The sequence below is a fragment of the Pempheris klunzingeri genome, chromosome 10, assembly GCF_042242105.1.
Source record: "Pempheris klunzingeri isolate RE-2024b chromosome 10, fPemKlu1.hap1, whole genome shotgun sequence".
Taxonomy (NCBI): domain Eukaryota; kingdom Metazoa; phylum Chordata; class Actinopteri; order Acropomatiformes; family Pempheridae; genus Pempheris; species Pempheris klunzingeri.
The window spans coordinates 23,613,439-23,633,852 of NC_092021.1; the positions used below are offsets into that span (position 1 = coordinate 23,613,439).

The 20,414-nt window shown below is 43.3% G+C and overlaps 1 protein-coding gene across 2 annotated transcripts in view; it reads right to left on the reverse strand.

Moving 5' to 3' along the window:
• The window catches only part of klf7b (Kruppel like factor 7b), a 58,455-nt gene that overhangs the window by 3,093 nt on the left and 34,948 nt on the right, over positions 1–20,414 (reverse strand). The window contains exons 2-4 of one of the 2 annotated variants that reach the window (XM_070837597.1): positions 14,356–14,522; positions 13,871–14,292; positions 4,664–4,787 (exon numbers count right to left, since the gene is read on the reverse strand). In XM_070837597.1, the coding sequence (XP_070693698.1) occupies positions 4,664–4,787; positions 13,871–14,292; positions 14,356–14,522 (713 nt within the window). Of the gene's footprint in view, positions 1–4,663; positions 4,788–13,870; positions 14,523–20,414 lie in introns of both variants that reach the window. The other variant, XM_070837596.1, reaches the window with a different exon arrangement.

The window sequence follows — 20,414 nt, forward strand, 5'->3', positions numbered from 1 at the left end:
CACTGAAAATGTGAAAACAACAATTAAGGTGCAGAAAACCTGCAACACTGGTGTTCTGTATTCTGTCTGGTGTTCTGTATTCTGTCTGGTGTTCTGTATTCTGTCTGGTGTTCTGTATTTAGTCTGGTGTTCTGTCTGGTGTTCTGTATTCTGTCTGGTGTTCTGTATTCTGTCTGGTGTTCTGTATTCTGTCTGGTGTTCTGTATTCTGTCTGGTGTTCTGTGTTCTGTCTGGTGTTCTGTATTCTGTCTGGTGTTCTGTGTTCTGTCTGGTGTTCTGTGTTCTGTCTGGTGTTCTGTATTTAGTCTGGTGTTCTGTGTTCTGTCTGGTGTTCTGTGTTCTGTCTGGTGTTCTGTATTCTGTCTGGTGTTCTGTATTCTGTCTGGTGTTCTGTATTTAGTCTGGTGTTCTGTGTTCTGTCTGGTGTTCTGTGTTCTGTCTGGTGTTCTGTATTTAGTCTGGTGTTCTGTGTTCTGTCTGGTGTTCTGTGTTCTGTCTGGTGTTCTGTATTTAGTCTGGTGTTCTGTGTTCTGTCTGGTGTTCTGTGTTCTGTCTGGTGTTCTGTGTTCTGTCTGGTGTTCTGTGTTCTGTCTGGTGTTCTGTATTTAGTCTGGTGTTCTGTCTGGTGTTCTGTATTCTGTCTGGTGTTCTGTATTCTGTCTGGTGTTCTGTGTTCTGTCTGGTGTTCTGTATTCTGTCTGGTGTTCTGTATTCTGTCTGGTGTTCTGTATTTTGTCTGGTGTTCTGTATTCTGTCTGGTGTTCTGTATTCTGTCTGGTGTTCTGTATTTTGTCTGGTGTTCTGTATTCTGTCTGGTGTTCTGTCTGGTGTTCTATATTCTGTCTGGTGTTCTGTATTCTGTCTGGTGTTCTGTCTGGTGTTCTATATTCTGTCTGGTGTTCTGTATTCTGTCTGGTGTTCTGTCTGGTGTTCTATATTCTGTCTGGTGTTCTGTATTTTGTCTGGTGTTCTGTATTTAGTTCGGTGTTCTGTATTCTGTCTGGTGTTCTGTATTCTGTCTGGTGTTCTGTATTTTGTCTGGTGTTCTGTATTCTGTCTGGTGTTCTGTCTGGTGTTCTATATTCTGTCTGGTGTTCTGTATTTTGTCTGGTGTTCTGTATTTTGTCTGGTGTTCTGTATTTAGTTCGGTGTTCTGTATTCTGTCTGGTGTTCTGTATTCTGTCTGGTGTTCTGTCTGGTGTTCTGTATTTAGTCTGGTGTTCTGTCTGGTGTTCTGTCTGGTGTTCTGTCTGGTGTTCTGTATTTAGTCTGGTGTTCTGTATTTAGTCTGGTGTTCTGTCTGGTGTTCTGTCTGGTGTTCTGTATTTAGTCTGGTGTTCTGTCTGGTGTTCTGTATTCTGTCTGGTGTTCTGTATTCTGTCTGGTGTTCTGTATTTAGTCTGGTGTTCTGTATTTAGTCTGGTGTTCTGTGTTCTGTCTGGTGTTCTGTACTCTGTCTGGTGTTCTGTATTTAGTCTGGTGTTCTGTGTTCTGTCTGGTGTTCTGTACTCTGTCTGGTGTTCTGTATTTAGTCTGGTGTTCTGTGTTCTGTCTGGTGTTCTGTACTCTGTCTGGTGTTCTGTATTGGGTGCACCACCACTGGTGAATCCCTCTAACCTGGACACTGCTGCTGTCCACCTACTGTCATGCCATTATGCATTAGAGCAGATTAAAGTTAAAGCGTAACGACAAGGTTAACACACCAAGTACTGACGATTATAGTTATTGTCCCCGTCAGACTAAACTCTGAAGCTGAAGTCGCTCCAGATTCTGTTGATGCCATTTTTACATGGCGAGTAAAGGCAGCGAGTTGAAAAAGAGCAGCCGTGCTTCAGATCGGTGTTACTAGCACACACACACACACACACACACACACACACACACACACACACACACACACACACACAACAGAGTTTACACTCTGTGATTTGCACGTTTCTTGCTGAAATGCCCCATGGGAGTTGGAGTTTACGCCTCCCTTTGTACATATTGATGTGTACCTATATACCTTCTTATATATTCTAACACGGTTGTTTATCGTTTGCAGTGATGACTCAATCAGGGGAGTTTCATGCCTTTCAACGCCTGGAAGAGCTCCAACTGTCAATCACCGGCATCCTCAGTGCAGAAAATAAACAGGACCTTTAGCTCAGAGACACTGAGCACCCGAAATAACTTCTCCCACTTCAGTCCTGTGCAGACTGTGACACAGTCTGTGTCACAGTCTGGACCTTTAAATGCTCGTGTGTGTCAATATGCCTTTGCATCTAAATGCCTTTGTGTTCTGTGTATGCATGTGTGTGTTGTGTCTCTACATACTGGGTTTGTGTGTGTGTGTGTGTGTGTGTGTGTGTGTGTGTGCCAAAAAGGAGCTAATACAGTCCCAGCTCTCAGCCAGGATTAGAAGCTTCCAGCAGGTTTCTGGAGGGTTTTATGTCTAAAACCTAAACTAGAGGGAACCCACAACAGCCAATTACACTGTCTCCAGGGCAAAAGTGTGTGTGTATGTGCACATGTGTGTGTGTATGTGTGTTGTTCATCCAAAAGGTAGTGCAGGCACACACACACACACACACACACACATAGAGTGTATGTTAAAGTGGAGCTGGCATCTGGTGCCACTCAATTAGCTGCGACCAGTCTGCCAATAGCCAGAATCCATTTAACTGCCAGCACAGGGGCATGAGTAAGCACACACACACACACACAGAGACACACACACACAGAGAGACACACACAGAGACACACACACACAGACACACACACACACACAGACACAGAGACACACACACACACACACACACACACTCTACCTTGAGGACCAAACACAAAACAGAAACAATGTGACTTCCCTGGCTTTTGTCCACCAGGAGATTTAGTGTGCTTTAATTTTGAAACACAGTCTGCGTCATCTTCTTCTCCTACCTTTGTTTTCCACTGAGGAAAGTGACTTGGTGAAAAACGCTGCATCACTGACTCAAATCTTTTTCCACTGGCCAGATAGCACGGCTTGAAAGCCAATCATTTTCTAATTTAATTTCAGGTAATAACATTCCTTATCATTCAATTGAGGACACTATAAGCAGCCACAGTCTTGAACCAGGAGTCCAGATAAGAACTCACCTGAGCTCCTCCTGTAAACAGCTGAAGGAGCAAAATATCCTTTAGAAAATGATCACGTCCCTGCTAAACTTTAAATGGACTCATTGGCAGTCTTTTGTCTCTGAAGGGTTCATCTAATGAGGACTTTTCTTTCCTTACCCTTGTGGGAGAAGAGAAGTGAAATGTGTTGTGGATTATCAAACTGTCTGTAAATGCAACTTGAAATGCACGTAGAGCGAACCTGAATGAGAAGTGATTTATCATGTGTCAGAGCCTCTGTGCCAACATTTCCAAGCAACGTACGGAGGCCAAAGAGAGAAAAAAAGGTTACACAGTGATACTGTATCACTCTTATGATTAGTATGAAAGAGTGATGCAAATGGGAATATGCTTATTTGCTGTCTTACTATTTAACAGTTTGATCATTTTTCATTTTCTGTGGGTTTAACACGGTGGTATTTAGCCTAGCTTAGCACAAACTCTGTAAGCAGGAGTAAAATGCTAGCCTAGCTCTGTCAAAGATACCTATGGCATCTTATTTTTGTTCTAAATCACGTACCTGAAATAAACAAAAGGGACACTGTGCTTTAATTAGCGCTTAGCTTAGTCAATGGAGCTACTCGCTGACCAACGACAGCAGAAGTTTTGAGCAGTTGGGAGACGAATTTTCCTTTTTCGACAGAAGCTCAGTTCCCTTTTGCTTCTAATTTCTGTGCTAAGCTAGGCTAAACACGTCCTGGACCTGTTTCCGTGTTGGACACAAAATCGATTTCACATCTAACCTGCAGTTGGGAAGTTAACAATCCCGTTTTTCCTCTATGCTGCAGCGCTTAAACTAAAAAGACTTTAATGAGTAAAGCTGACATGGATTTTTCACGTACTGAGCCGGCTCATTATCATGTTGCCAAACTTGATATCACTGCTGTAACAAAGCCCTGGTAACTCTTGGATGCATGCTGCCTTCAAATGGAACCCGTAAGCCCTCGGTTACGACATGGGAAGTTGTGTAAACGACATGCTTGGCGTTCATTGACTGGTTTGCTTGCCAGCAAGACAAAACTGGAGTTGCTGCACGGAGACAGATTAAACTGGGGAGGACAGCAAATATGCAAACAAGCAAAAGTTGAATTACTTATCTAATAGTTGTTTTAAAGATGCAACTGGAAAAAAACCCAACATTTTGACTTGTCAGAGCAGTTTTGACTAATAACACTAACAAGGCTCTGTTCAACTGTTCCAGTAAGCTAAATGGAATTGAGCCATCATGCATTCATAGCCGTGTTATAAGATTAAATGCCTCCTGCGGAAAAAGTCATATGAAAACTAAAAATCATTAGTCGCAGCCCAGATGTTTACAAAAAGACGCCTAACTATGTGATGCACTGGCCGACGTGCTTCCTCTTCCAGTGTCCTGCTTTAATGACTTCACAGGATCGAGCTCTACCTTCTTGGAAATGACAGTTAAACACAGGTTCTTGGCAGATAAGTAGCACCTGTGTCCCCGCGAACGTGGAGTTCACCGTATGTTTGTCAGTGTTTGTGTACAAGCGTGTGTGTTTACCTGTCGCAGTGGTTGCACTTGAAGGGCTTCGCTCCGGTGTGTTTGCGGTAGTGTCGTGTCAACTCGTCACTGCGGGCAAAACGCCATTCACAGCCCTCCCAGGAGCACTTATAGGGCTTCTCACCTGAGAGAGAGGGGAGAGAAAGGGTGAGAGAGGGATGAGGGAGAGAGAAAGGGTGAGAGAGGGAGAGGGGAAAGGGGAGGTGTCGCATTTTATTATGATTTCTACATCTAATTTCACACATCTAATCTACAGCTGTTCACTAATATACAGGTTACCACCCCTGGCTTTTTCCAGACCCAAAGACACACACACACACACACACACACACACACACGCACACACACATGCACACACACACACGCACACACAGCCTAGGGGCCAGACGGGCAGACCAGTTTTAACACAACGGCCATTTCAATGAGCCAATACACTCAATTAGCTGTAAATGAAGTCTTTCAGCACTGCGGCGTGTTAATTCATAATCCCAAATTCACCCTGAAATGAATCTCGTTTTGTTCCCTCTATCACCGCCACCACCCCCCCATGCCCACACACACACACACACACACACACACACCCTGAGGTGGTGGGATCTGAAATGTAAATGAAGTTTCATCCCCCACTTCACCAGATGGGAGAAGAGATGGTCTATTGTTCTCAGCCTGTAGTTATCTCTCCATGATAGAAAGCCTTCCAGCTGTGTGTGTGTGTGTGTGTGTGTGTGTCTTTGTGTCTTTTGGCTAGAGGTGTGTGTGTGTGTGTGTGTGTAGTGTAGTGTGTACGGTAGCAGACTGTCCTCAGATGGGACGTGATGATGTCTGATTGTGTGTGTGAGGTCATCAGATAGGACGGCAAATCTGGTCTTCCACTAATCACACACACAAAGTACCACCACAGCTCATAATAACAAGAATAAAAAGAATATAATACACACTCCTGCATTCAGCGACTTTAAAACTCACAAATCCACTGTAAGTAAGCAAAACATGGCTTTAATCTATCATCCACTAAAGATTCTCCTCATGTGATGGGAATCACATAAATTGATAATTGGTCTAATTATGTAATATGTCATAGTATGGGCACTCATACTGGAATTCAGACTTATTAAATAACTCAATCTGTGACAGAGTAACAACAACATTAACAACAAGGCAGAAATTACTTGTGAATTATGCAATAAAATGTAGTTTTTCAGGCACAATTGTCCTTCTGTGTCTCTGTTCTGTGTCTTAGGAAGATGGTTTTTCATATCTCACTCTTTAACAGGTGAACTCTGGCATGATCTTACTTATGTGTACAGTTGGTGTAATTAATTTTTCATATTTCTAGATTACTGCTTTGAAGGAGTGGCAGCGATTCTGGTTGTAAAGGTTGCAGTCGCTGTGCTGCTACAGGTACTGGTGGGAAGAGGAAACACATGCCAGGAAGTCCAGTCTGACAGCCGATCAGACTCTTAAACGCCACATGGAGGTTTATAACCACATAACACAAGATTTTACAACCCTGGAAAGTTTATTTTATGTCCCGTCTTGATAATTAAACAGTGGGATTAAGCTGTTGTTGTTCAATGAGCATGTTTATGTGCTGCTGGCGGCAAAATCTGAGGTGGCTTCCACAATTTTGCAGATGACCTTGTGTTTTTTTTTGGTTTCAGATCCCTCTGAGTCTCATTTAAATGCAAAGGGATGCTTTGTGACACTGCTCAAACATGCACCAAACCGTCATCTAAATCAGTTTAATTTCACCCCGTGCTGAAAAAAGCTGGCCGAAGCCAACTGCAGACCCCTCGTGTGTGTGACTCTGTGTCGTGTGTGTGTGTGAACTGGGGGGTGGTAACTATAATTGGGGTCTTAATGACTCCTAATGGGGAGTAATACAGCAGCTTACAGTCAGTTAGCCAGATGTCCCAGCAGCCCCTCCGCTCCCATCACAGTGCACACCAATCTTCTTAAGGAGGCGAACACAAACACGAACCAATCCAAAATAAAGTGGAACTAATGTGAAAACTGAAGGATCTCACAATATGGTGGAAATGTAACTGAATGCAATAGAGAGGGACGTGTTGCTCACTGATGTCTGTCGTCCTGGTTGGAAAAAGAAAGGAACCAATCACAACTTTGTTGGCAGAATATAACGATCCAGTCGTCATCCGGCTGAGAACTGCTCCTAGCAACCGCTGAAATGATGTGACGCTAAATGCTTGAAATTAGGAACCCTTCCTACACCTGGACTAGCCTCAGCGTCACTTTAGGTGGAAAGCAGTGAATTGAAAGAACTATGGGTTAACAGAATTAAAGGAGACACACACTTTTTTTAATTTCAAGATCAAGGCTTAACATTTCAAAGCAGATCTACAGATCCATATTTCGTGTATTCCTCGGCCATACCACACGGCATAACTTCTCATGCAATAACTTCACATACCAACAGGAGTATAAAATGTAAAAGTGATTTTCTGAACTTTAATTGCCTTAATTCACCACCTTGAATCATCGCGAGGTGCAGAGCCGCTCCGAGAGCAAAGGTGATGCAACGTCAAGTAAAAGATGATGTGCTACAGGAACATCCAACTGTGAGTGATGCTCCCATCCCCTTTATTTCCCCCCCAGTTCCTGCGTCTCTCTTTGATCACAGTTGTCTTTTATCCACAGACACAACGTGACTGCAAGGTGACGCGGTTGTTCCCGGACTAAATGAATTCCAGATCATGAGCGGCGCTCTCCTGGATTTGCATATTGAAATTCTCCAGTCAAATCTTGTGCAGTCGGTTGCGGAGTTCCAAAACTGGTTTTCTGGTTGAGACTGGTCTTCGTCGACCTGCCACCTGGTCTGCAGCTTTTGATTTGTTAGGGGCCGAGAGCAGAGTTTACGAGGAGCCACCATTTCCTCTACAAGCTAGGCTCCGCTGCACTCTAATTAATTAAAGTTTGTTTGCTTTCATTGGTCTTTTTGAAAAGCTGAAACATGCTCCTGGTGGTTTTCTGTCCATACTTTCACTAAAATTAGTATCTCCACCTCTCTACATATTGAAGTTGAGTATCATTTTAGAGGAAAGATGACAACAATAATTTGTTTCCATAAATAACAGCACATCCTGACTCTCTTCCTGACTTTACACATCAAAATCTGTTTAAGATGTGAGTAACAAAAGTTGTATAAAGCCTTTTTTTGCAGCCTTAACGTCTGCTGAAGGCTACAAGTTTGAAAATTAAAGAAAACTGCAGGAGTGAAGCACAAAATTGAAAAAAGAACTATTTTTATTATTTTTTTTAATAATGTCATTTTGTTGCAGCCTCTTGGGAAAATTCATATTCACTAATTTGACTTTTTTCTTTTGGAGGTTTCTTTAAATTTTATTTTGATGAAAATGTGCACTGCAGAGTTTACCGGACTTGAGCTTGAGGTGAGGGGGAGGTTTGAGGCTACAATGGCTCCTACTAGCATAATAACACCTGAAACTGTGACAGGGGAGTTGAGTTGCATTGTGGGTAATAATGGGCCCAGATTTTGACGAGAGAGATGAGTGTGTGGAATAAAAAAAAAAAAAAATGCTGATATCTGTGCTTTTGCTGGATCAATATGAGTGTTACAGAAGTGCCGCGCTAAATCGACATTGGCATTCTGTCAAAGCCTCATTTCAGACTATGAAAGTCCAACATGTTACATGGCGTTAAGAGCTCGACTGCCAATAAGATGCATCAGCTACAGTAACGAAGGCTTCGGATCAAACCGCGATAATGTAGAGGAGAAAGCTCGAGCCACGTGGCTGCAAAGTTTGGCTGAAAACTGTGAGAAACGGGATACACATGAGTCAGAAGAGGTTTCCCAATGAGGTGGTTCAGACACCAAGAGAGGGTGGCTGCCTCCCTTTGGGGGAGAAGGAGGAGGACAGACGTGGTGGAAACTCAGAGGGAGACTCGGAACAAGCTGGAGAGACTTTATCTAGCAGCATGTGTCAGATCCCCCAGGAGGAGCTTACTGGAGAAAGTGTTTGAGCAGCTTTACCGTGCACGCCATATTGTCCCCGTGACCATGACAAACTGGATAGATGGACGCTCAGTAGAGTCCAACTGACACACAGGACAACCGATCCATCAATAAAACACGTATTGCTGCAGTTTGCTGCTGTACAATTTGTTTTTAACCAAACACACACAGTCAATACTGGTTAAAATTCAACATTATTATTATTTTTTTTCTCTATTCTTGTTATTTCTAATTCACCTGTGGGATGAGTGCGAGCATTTTTCCTGTTACATTTCCTTTGCTCCAAAAGAGGCGAGCTCCACGTGTTTACCCTACTTTAAAGGTTCAGGAACAGGACGTTCTCTATTTCTGTAAAGGCCCCTCAGTCCTGTGCCACGGCTGGAAAAATGCGAGCGTGTGATTGTACTGCAGATTACTTCTTGTTCTGTAAAGAACCAAAAATCATCCATCTTAAATCTTATGTGTGAATCCTCCCACTCACTCCAGAGTCCTCCTCACTCAGCAATGAATACAGGAGCAATATTTTCAACATACAATAGAAAACCACTTGGCAGCTTATCCTGTTGGAGAAATGCTACTCTCTCAACCTGCCTGTGTGTATATGTGTGTGTATATGTGTGTGTGTGTGTGTGTGTGTGTGTGATATGGGGTATGAGTGGGGGCCGCAGGTGCCAGACAGACGGCCGTTTCACACCCGTCTTCTGTAATTGGCCAGAGCACCCCATCTTCCTTCAAAAGGACACCCCTCAAACACACACACACACACATGTACACACACACATATACACACACACACACACACTGTTGGGGGAATGAAGCAAGGCCAGCTCGGGCCTGACGCCACAGCAACCATGACGCCAGCCAATTATAGCACAGCAAGGCAAGGATGCGTGATAAAGTCACCTAGCAACTGAGAGAAAGAGAGAGAAGGGGGTGGGTGAGGGTGAGAGAGAGAGAGAGAGAGAGAGAGAGAGAGAGATTAACAGGCATGAACAATCAACCAGCCACCAACCAATTATGGAAGAGTGTGATGCAGTTGCTTGGCAACCCAAACTGAATGAGCAAGTGGAAGAGCGAGAGAGCAAGAGAGAGAGAGAGAGGGGAAAAGACCGAGAGAGAGGGAGGAGGTTGGAGGTTGGATTCAGTGGGTGTAGAGGAGCGTGGAGGTATATACGTGTGTGGAGGTCCGGGGTTACAGCAGGGTTTTTCCTGGAGCTACGTGAGGCTGAGGTGGTGCCCACAGAGGGTGGGGGTGGGGCGGGGCTTTAAGTCAGACTCAAGCTGGGATGACCGGTGATTTTTTTTTTCCATGTTTTAACTACATATCACACAATTCTACTTTCCACCGCCGCTAACCGTTTCTCAAACCGTGTGTGAATTATTGTTTTAATAGGAGCTCAGTTTAATGGACATCTATGGTTAGTTTGTTCCTGAAACGTGCTTCAGTTACACAAATCGTCCCAGTGAACACAAAGCCGACATCTGTCTTGTTACTGTACTGTATTATCACCATGAGGTTGTGCAGTGCAGACTTTTAATTAATTCAACATTAACAAGGCATAAGTAACATCCACCAAAATAGTGCAGGCTTGTTTTCTAACGGTGTATCTTAGAGACTCAAGGCTACACTCAAAGTTTCAACAGTGTGTTGGCTGATTTTCATCAAGAAATGAATGGAAATGAATGTCTGCAACAACAGAAGAACATACAGTGGAGTCCAAAAGTCTGAGACCACTTTGGAAATCTTTAATATTTTTACGTAACCCTGAAAATCTTTTGTACTTTTGTACAAAGGCGTTAAGTTAAATGGCACAAATTTGCTAAAAGATATTGCAGAATCTTGAATATTTCTTCTTCATTGCACACGCCAGGACATCTTGTGTTTTTAAATGTTTCTGAATCCTCAAAGTTTCTGATTATTTACAAGTTTACATGAAAATATTCAGTGTGGTCTCAGACTTTTGATCCCACTGTATATTTATAGATATATATATAAAAAAAATCTAAAAACTGTAGAAAAACCTATAAGAACTACACATGAATTGTACTTAAGGAAGTGTTAATTATCAGAACAGACCTTAGTAGTGATGAAGAGTAGATGTAATGTAATCAATGGACGTGTTTAAATGTGAGGGTTCAACTGTGTCCTGCTACAAAAAGTGAAAAATCAGTTTGTGTGAAGATGTTTTTTCTTCCTGAGGACATTCTTTGGTCATTTGGTGTAGCTTCATATAGATCAAGATGTTTGTAACAAAGCTGCTTTATTGTGTCATTTAAGTGATTCTATTGTCTTATTAGAAAAAAAGGCTTTTCTATATGGGAGTAAACAGTTTTTACCCATAATGAGGACTCTTTAACTACTGGATCATATTAAACCATTAACCCTGCACTGTCTACTGTATTGTTTTATTTCTTCTATATATTTTGTCTGCCATCCAACATTAGCACATGTAGTGGAGGACCACGGTCATCTGACAGAAGCTGCGTTTCCCATAAATGCCCTTAGTGTTCCTATGCGCTGCGACATGTTGTATGCACGTCCAAATTTTGTATCAGAGAAAGGTGCCGGCACTCTGAGAAACAAAGACTTTCCAAAGCCAAACACTCTCACACTCCTTCCAAAACAGCTCATCTGTTCTACTATCTCAGGTGCCAAGTATGCAGATAAGTATATTTCTTGGACTGCTGCTTGAATAAGAAGGAGGAAACAATTATTAGTCATTGTAGAAAACCCTGGCTCCGACTGAGAGCAGCTCTGACTGGGCACTTCAGAGATTTACTCAATTCATTTGTACATCGATTAATGTTACCACTCAGCCCTAATTGAACACTTTCTTGAAAGAAAATAAAGCTGACTTCACGCCATAGCTGCAGCGCCGAGAAATTGTTTTGGATATGAAGAGAGGAATATTATTACCAACATTATGTAGAATTGCAGCACATGTGCTGTTTACTCCTGACAGAGCTCACTATAATGATGTTTCTAATGGCCTCTGGTGCGCACTATGTGACAGTAAGTGTATTGATGCTGTGCAGACTTTCTGCAGTTGCTCCTCCCTGTAGTCTCTGCTACGCTAATCCCTCCCTACATGTATGTTCAATGATTTATGGTCATAATAACCCAAAAAGAGGATTAAGCTAATTAAACCACAGTGCTGTGCTTGTAGTGAACACATCGGGAGGGAATACACCGCCCCCGCTTTTATACCACACACACACACACATGCACAGAGAGTGTGGAAGCTGCAGTATCTTCAGGGTGTCTTCTTTTTTCTCAGTGAATGATTCTGCCTTTAAAAGCTCATCGCTGGTTAGCATGACTGGACTGTAGAAGATTAAAGATGCTGCAGCTAGCGGCCGGGCCACCAGAAAGCTAGCTGCTCTATTCTGGATTAGCAATAATAAAGCTACAGCTGTGGGCTCCCCCTAGCATAGCTAGGTGCTGCCCTGGAATGTAATGCTATACTTAAAGCCATGCGATGGTCGCTGGGATCATATATAAGCCTGTAACACGCTGGATTAATGATGCCAAGGTTGCCAGTATTCATACAGTAGAAGGTCTGCAGGCCATATATTGTAATCCTGGTGAACACCAAGGAAACTGGATGATGACAACTGGGGGCCATGAACCACTCCAGATACTGTAAATGATGCTTGTGGTTAAAGCTACAGTTGAATAATGCTCGCTTCAGGTGGTACAAGTCTGCACAGGCCTCATGCTGCAGATAAGTGATGGATTCAGTTAGTCAGGCCAGAAGATGTCCTACCCACAGGACATTTTGACTTGAAAACGGATGAATGGATTTCTAAGTATGTACAAATCTGTGATTCGCTGTTTCTTGTCACTTCAAGAGTGGAAAAGTACCCAAACTCCACTTTGGTCAGTTTACTGGTGAAATCGGCTGAAAAGTCAGAGAACTTTTTTTTTCGTCTAATTCTCTTTATCGTGAGTCAAACAAGAAAAGACTCCACGCACAACAAAGAGCTTCATTATGGAGTTGATTGAGAGGTTTCGTTTCCATGTGTTATGAGCGATAACGTGTTCAGACAAATATACCAGGCTGTTCCTCAGCGAGTAAACTTCAGATACAAACTTTCAGGCTGAGTTCATGTCACTTGCTGCTGTTTAAACTCATGAATTCATCATAATCTGCATCTGTCAAATCCATCTTCACCCATGTGGCCCTGTCATCACCCTCAATCTGCACACGCTAATGCTTTGGAGAGCTCACGGCACACAGCCTCTGGACATTAGTCTGGTGTGTGTTCTGGCTGAGGGTCACTGAGAGGGCAGCTGTAGTTAGCAGCGAAAGCTGCGTGTGTGACCCACTTGGATACGGCTGAATTCACAGTGTCCTTTACTACCAGTCTATCAATCATGGGGCAATTACCGAGGCAGGGCCTTTTGGCACTGAGCTGGTTTCAAGACTTATGAGGAAATTAATAAATCTAGAGGATCATCTGAAAAGCAGCAGCGTCCCAATCTCTTTGCAGGTTTCTCCAGCTCAACCAGCTCCAGAGGTGAAGTATCCTCTGGGTTATGCATGAGTGTTGAGTTATGTGCTCAGCCTTCCTCAGACCTCCAGGTTTAAGCACATTATGGATGTTAGTCCATTTGTGTCAGGACAGTGAAACAGTCACGTCCGTATATATATAGTCCTCTGATTCTAGAGGACAGAAAGCAACTGGAAAAGTTGCATGAACTTTATTTTCAATGTTTGATGTCTAATCAGAATTCTAATCAGGCACTTGGTGTCTTCCCTGTTGTCTTCTCCTTCAGGTCTGTACTGCAGCCAGCTGTGCTTCTTGTTTATCATGTCAGGGCTCTTTGCATGCAGTGGATTGAGGTAAAGGGACTCATTTGAACAACTAGGACCATTAAATGTTTTACCAAATTACTTGTTGGTTGCTGTGTCTGTATATTGTCCTGCTGCTTTGTCCTAAAACTGGGGGACCTGGGGCCCATTTGACACAAGCAGTTTGTGAGCACTGTCAGATCATCATCATCCCAGTTGTTGTTGAATGCAAATTTGGTCAAAAGGGCCCATGTATATAAAGGAGTATGAGTCTGACATTGATGTGAATACCCTCAACTTATAGCTCAAAGTCAGCAACATAAACTAAAACACAAGGTTTCATTTCAAATCCAAAGTAGTGGATTACTAGTACTGTACTGGTAGTATCTTAATATAGAGTAATTGTGCCGGTCTTACCTGTGTGAGTCCTCTGATGAGCCTTCAGATGGGAGCTTTTGGTGTAAACCTTCCTGCAGCCATTAAACTGGCACCGGTGGACTCTCTTTTTGTTCTCTGGTACGTCTCCTCCCAGACTTCCTCCTCCTCCCTGCTCGCTGTCACTGAGGGCTCCTCCTCGGCTCGGCGGTGATGGTAACGCTCGCGCTGCCACCAGTTTAGCCGCTCCTAAGCCCACCTTCTTCGCCACAAGTTTGAGCGTTAATGTACCGTCTGCCGTCGCAGTCAGTGTTTGTGTGGGTTTGATGAGGTGGCGGCCGAGCTCTGGCGACGATGGTGGTGTTAGGGATGTAACGGCGGCGCTGAGCTGTGCGGCACTGACTCCTGCAAGGACTTGGTCCTTTGGTGTGGGGGTCTCAGTGCCCGCCTCTGCTGCGGTCTTGCTGGGGTTGGGCACCTGTAGAATCTTGGTCTGGACCTTGGGGAGAGTTACCAGTAGCGGGGGCGGACTGGGCTGGTCAGGGAGGCTGGGAAGGAGCGGATCCATCAGGTCTTCATCACTGTCACCTCCCTGCATGAATGCCGGCGTTAAGAGACAGTCCAGCTCCTCATCAAAAAGCTCTGAGAGGCGCTTGGGCTCCGTCTGCAGGTACCGCTCCAACTCTAGACATGTCTGCAAGAGATGGAAACACAGGGACCCAGAGTCAGACATGAACTTATACTCCACACCTGTTGAAGAGAACATGGTAGAACATTGAGGCAGCGCTTGTATCCATCGATTGGCCGTAAGCCTTTTTATTCATGCTAAAACACAACCCTATTCATTCCTATATGCTGATACCTTCACAGCAAAACCATTTAGTGCTGTGAAAGCTCAAACTCATCATGAGTTGAAGTGTTTGGCCACCTACTTTGTTTACTGCATTATTTACATTCACATTTAAATAGGAACCAGGCTTCTTCTTTCCCATCTTTGCTTGTGCATTTCTGCAAATCTTGATTTGCAGACCACCACCTGTTGATCCATGGAATAGTGGGACACCTTTTGCACCTGAGTGTTACTGTACCCAGCATACACAACATAAACCAAATACACTTATAGAAAAATGGCTCCATAGCACCAATAGAGGTCAAAAACTCCACAGGGAACAATTAAGTATAGAGAGGGCCTGCGGTTATGGTTAAAATAAACCTGCTTTGACCCTTGAATGCACAACCATCCACTATTTGGAACAACCATCCACAACATATAGGTTGATTCAACCTTTTGGACTAATGACCTTTGCAGTGTTACTGGCTGGTATCAGTGGTTTTCTCTGTTTACTCGTCTATTTAGGTTCAAATGCCGACTGTAGGCTCCATATTTCCGTGCAGCTGTTGTCCATGTTACCTGGCACATGGCAGTCCTGAGAGAGGAGGGATTTAGTCTGTGATTGATTGCTGCTGCCTGGCCGAGCTCTCCGGAGCCCTGAACTGTGGAAGCCTCGCCTGTTTCCCTCTGCTCACCCAAATCAACCAGCCATGGAAGTCATATCGCAATAAGATAGGGGTGAGGAAAGAGAGCAAGATGGCAGAGGGAAAGTCAAATAAAAGAAACAAAAGAGAGGGGAAGGGAGATAAGAGGAGAGGAGCGCGGAAAAATAAGCGAGCATTTCTTTAGTTGTTCATTCAACCTTTATCCAGAGGCAACACAGACATCTGTGCATTTTCCCCAACAACTGTACAGTTTCATTTTGGCAGCAGAGCAGCATCACCACGGTTGTTGGTCGAATGGCCCTCAGTGCTTTGGTCAAGGGCACCGGCCACATTACCTCAGGGGATTTGAGCCAGAAACCTTCAGGTCAATAACCTACTTTTTAAAGGCTACAGCTCTCCTTTCTAAACTTTTCTCTAATTCTTGCTGCCTCTCACTTGAACTACCAGCTGCACTTTCAAAGTCTACAATGGCTGCTGCTTTGATCTCTCACACCTGCAACACTACGTTTTATCGAAATTCTGTCTGCCTCGTCCAACAGGGAAAAAAAAACAACACTTGTAGCTGTTGTAGCTTTTAAAAGGTTATAGATTTCAAAATCAAGGGAAATCCTTAAACCCTATAATAGAGCAAACAACACCTGTGTTCAGAACGGTTTTTGTGATGTTTGTTTTTATTGAGAGAGACAGAGAGAAGACAGCATGCCAGTCCCCTGCTCCGTTAACTGTCCACTCAGCACTTTCTTTGCAAGCTACCTGGCGCCGGCGCGACTCTGCAGCATAGTGCCTTTACTGTATCTACTTGGAAAGTGAATTTCCTCTGTTTGGCCAAAGGCCTTTGGCAGCTGAAGGTTCTCATCCTGATCCTCTGGCTCTTTCCACCTCTGCCATCGGAGCAAATTACAGCCACTATAGAAATGTTTTTTCTTAGCTGCAGCTGGTTGACTTGGTCCATTCAGACAGGCCAACGCCGGGGCTTTGCTCCGTTCAGCCTCAGTGACGAGACAGACAAACCAACACATTTAGTCTGAACATCTGTTGAGTGGTGATAAGCTGAACTTCCCTCTCTCTCCATTTTCCCTTTTGTTCTTCCCCTTTTTCCTAAGGATGCTCATTTGCATATGAATATAAATCAAAGATATTTCTTTGGGAGGGTTACACTGCTTCATAAGGAAACTTAAAAAAGAGAAACACCAATGTGTTTCTCTTAGTAACAATGTCTTTTGCAAAGCTGATACCAGCGCTGTGAGCAAAACCTCCTGGTTAGCCTTTTGTCCAGATTGTTGCTATGATTTGTTAGCACTGGTTTTCCTTTCAGTAATTACTGTGTGTAATGCAATATGTAGTGAAGCATGCTGAAGGAGGCCATTATATCTGTGTTTAAATTAGATCAGTCATTGCTAATGCATCTCGAAACCAATACTGGAGATTATCAAACAGACATCAGGTTATCGGGAGTGGAACTTTAACAGCCAAGCATGTATTCACACACACACACACACACACACACACACTAATGTAGTCTGAGAGGCAGCGTGCACCCCACCAATCACACAGGCTTTTAAACAAACGTGGTTTAATACAAATAACAATGCCAAAGCTAATGTAATGAAAGTTATCACTCCAATCATCTATCTCATTGTAAAAGAACAGCGTTTAATGTTGAACCAAGAAGTATATTCCCACAAACTAATGGCTACTGAATCAGGATAAAGATGTTCAAATTGTATTTTAGAAAATATCATGTTCACATTAATACTTGTTTTTGATTGGCTGGCAGCTGTCCACTTTGTAAATAAATGTGTGAGGTATATAAATTGGCTTGTAACCATAGAAATAGTGTAAAAGTCGCAGCAGAATCAAAACAAACGTGACTTTGGCGTATTTATTGTGGGCAAAACGGACTGTTTCAGCTATAAGTCATCACCAGGGTAATCAGTAGTACATAATACACAGGTGAGGCCCAAACACCAATCAGCAAGCTGAACACGTTACTGCATAATAGGATCCATCTGCGAATGAACCGCCAAGGTACGGCCTCGCCTGACGAAGGAGGTGGGACAACAAAAAAAAAATCAGCGGCTAAATCTGTGATGTGGGGCATGTTTATAAACGGGGACAAAGGGGAAGTCACAATAGCGGATCATGAGGACTCGCCATGTATACCGATATCTGTTATCACGTGACCAAACACATGACTAAAGGTGGTGTGTTCCACTTGCTGCCGCCGAAAAAAGGCTGGTGAGGGAGTTTAGACATTTGGAGTTATCACAGATTGTCTTGATGCCTTGAAGCTGTTAAACCCTATATTTATACTATTTTTCACGGGACCTACTTATATTTGGGTAATTCGGCCATCTGAGAAACACAGATATTACTCTACCTCAATTTACTTGATTAATTTCCACACAGCTGCATATTCAAGATACCGTAAAGGTCATCATGAGGAGAACTTATATATGTAATTTTATGCATTTTCTGTGGTTCATCCTTCAGGTGATAAAAGGGAATGAGATCTTTTTTTTCTTGTATCTAAAATATTTGCTGTATCGCACATGTTCTCTCGGTTATTCATCATCATCATCATCAGACAATAACAGCGCCATGAACATTAGTTATCTTGGTCGCAGTGAATACCGTCCATACTGGTGAATTCTGGCGGCACACTGTATCATTGTTTTCACTTGGACTAGAAATCAGAAATAGAAAGGTCTTGTGTCTCCTGGCAGGGGCTGGACTGATGCTGAGGATTGTGGGAAGTTGGCGGGGAGGACAGAGGGTAGAGAGAGCCCGAGGCAGTGGAAGAGGAGGGAGCGGCAATCAAACCCACGGCTGGCAGTGAACGCACCGCCTCTGACATCACACGTATGACCTTCTCCTTCGTCTGTTTCTCCGATACACCATGAATATCAGGTAACAATGACATGTGTGGCCTGCAGCGTGTGTGTGTGTGTGTGTACGCGAGTGTGTGTGTGTACACGAGTGTGTGTGTGTGTGTGTGTGTGTGTGTCAGTGGCTGCTGGATAACAGCTCAGACTGATAGCATGTGTAGGGCTCACCTCCTGTCCCCCTGCTCAGTCCCACACCATATGGAGAAAGGTCACATCCACACACACACACACACACACACACACACACGCACACACACACACAAACACCCTCCTCCCCATTTTGCTCATGAAAAATGTTTTTTGACTGACTGTTGAAGCATTTCAACACTTTTGGACACAGAGCCCCGAAACTCACTGCCTCACTGACAAAAAGCCAAAGCTACGAGACAGTGAATGCAACAGTTTTAGGACAGAAGTCGACAAGAGCCCAAGAGACGTCGCTGCACTCAGAAACATCCAGTCGCACGGCGTCAGATCCTGCTGCTGTTGGGCTGAAGTTAGAGGTAAAGGTCGGTTTAAACCACATTGTGGATCAAAGAAATAACTAATGCTGCGTTGGCGTCACCTTGTGAGCGCTCATGCTTTACCCCACCGACAGCCCTGCACACGCTCAGGATAAATGGACATTCAAATTAGCTATTTTTATCCGGGCACATTTGTCCACTAAAAAGCAGAAACCCACAAAGAAATGGTGTACAGCTCCTTTTTTAATAAGCTGAATTGTATTATTGTTAATACTAGATTTGATCTTGATGCAACTGTCAGTGTTGATGTCTTTGCAGACAGTTTATTGAGACTTCTGCCGCCAAGAGGCCGTAGTTTCTGTTGTTTAATGGCATCAGTAAAGACATTAACTCTGTACGTGTGAGCTGTCATATACAAACATAAGGACAATTTGTGGCCGTGATGTTCATGTCATGGTTCTCAGTGTTTGATTTAATAATGTAGTGGTATGGGAGGTCAAGGTCAAACAAGGTCAAAAGCAAACTGGGTGTCGCTGCTGAGGTGAAAGTCATCGCCGTTGCATATTGCACTTAATTTGATATTTTTACATTCTTTTATATTTATATGTGATGTGGGTATATATCATGTGATATATGATATGATATATGTGTGTACACTTTCATACACACAGCGGAGGATAAAAACAATGAGGAAAGTCTCTCTGCATCCTCTCCTCCCTCAATGAACGTGTTTTTGCCCCTTTATACTTTGAGTGTTTGATTTAATATCTCGTCTAAAATAGCCACAAGTGATGTGCAGGTCCTGCCCGTGTGCGTGTGTGTGTGTGTGCGTGTGTATTCTCAGCCTGCTGAGGTCCATTAATAATGAATGCAGAGAGCAGAGCTCTGGATGGAAACGCTAAGAGCTTTTGACAGACAAAAGATCATCGAGGACAGAGCTCAGCAAATAGACTGAAGTGGATTCAGCAGGAGATGCTCCGCCTGTGTTTGCATGCACACAGTTCAGTGACTATTACCAGCATTTCCATAAAGACAATGGTGAAATTAATCCATTTACACAATTCTGTAAAGTGACGCATCCTATAATGATCTGCTTCACGTGGTTATCGCCACATAAATGACTGACTGAACATCACGAGGAACATCAACAGCTTTCTTTCTATGAGGTTTTAGTTTCAAAGCCTAGAAACAGACAAGAATTGATTCAAAAGCCGTCACTGAATGTTTAGATAACATGATACGTTACTAACTACTAGAACTAGGTTTTGTAAAATGAAGCATGCTTTTGCATCTTCTTCATTCTGCTTTGTTTATTTTCTTTTATCTCTGTTATATTCAGACACTGATTTTGGTGCACAGCTTCAGACCAATGTGATATTTCCAGTACTGTCTCTCTTTTTCCAATAAAAATCAGAAGCAAAGATCAATTGAAATGTGATATTGGTCTAATTCAGGGAGGTAATGTGCTCACAATGAGCAGCTTTGCCAGACTAAAACACACCGCGGAGACACATCGACTTCTGTTTGAAATCACAACTCAGAAAAACTGATATTTCTCACCAAAATGATTATTTACTCGCCCGCATGAGTTACATTAAAACACGTTCCTCAACGTTCCTACACAAAAGGTCTGCAACCAGACCGTGTTGTCATTACAGCTGCTGCTGCTACTTCATCTGTCTGTCTGACGTTATACATCTGTGTAACGTCAGACAGACAGATGAAGCAGCAGCAGCT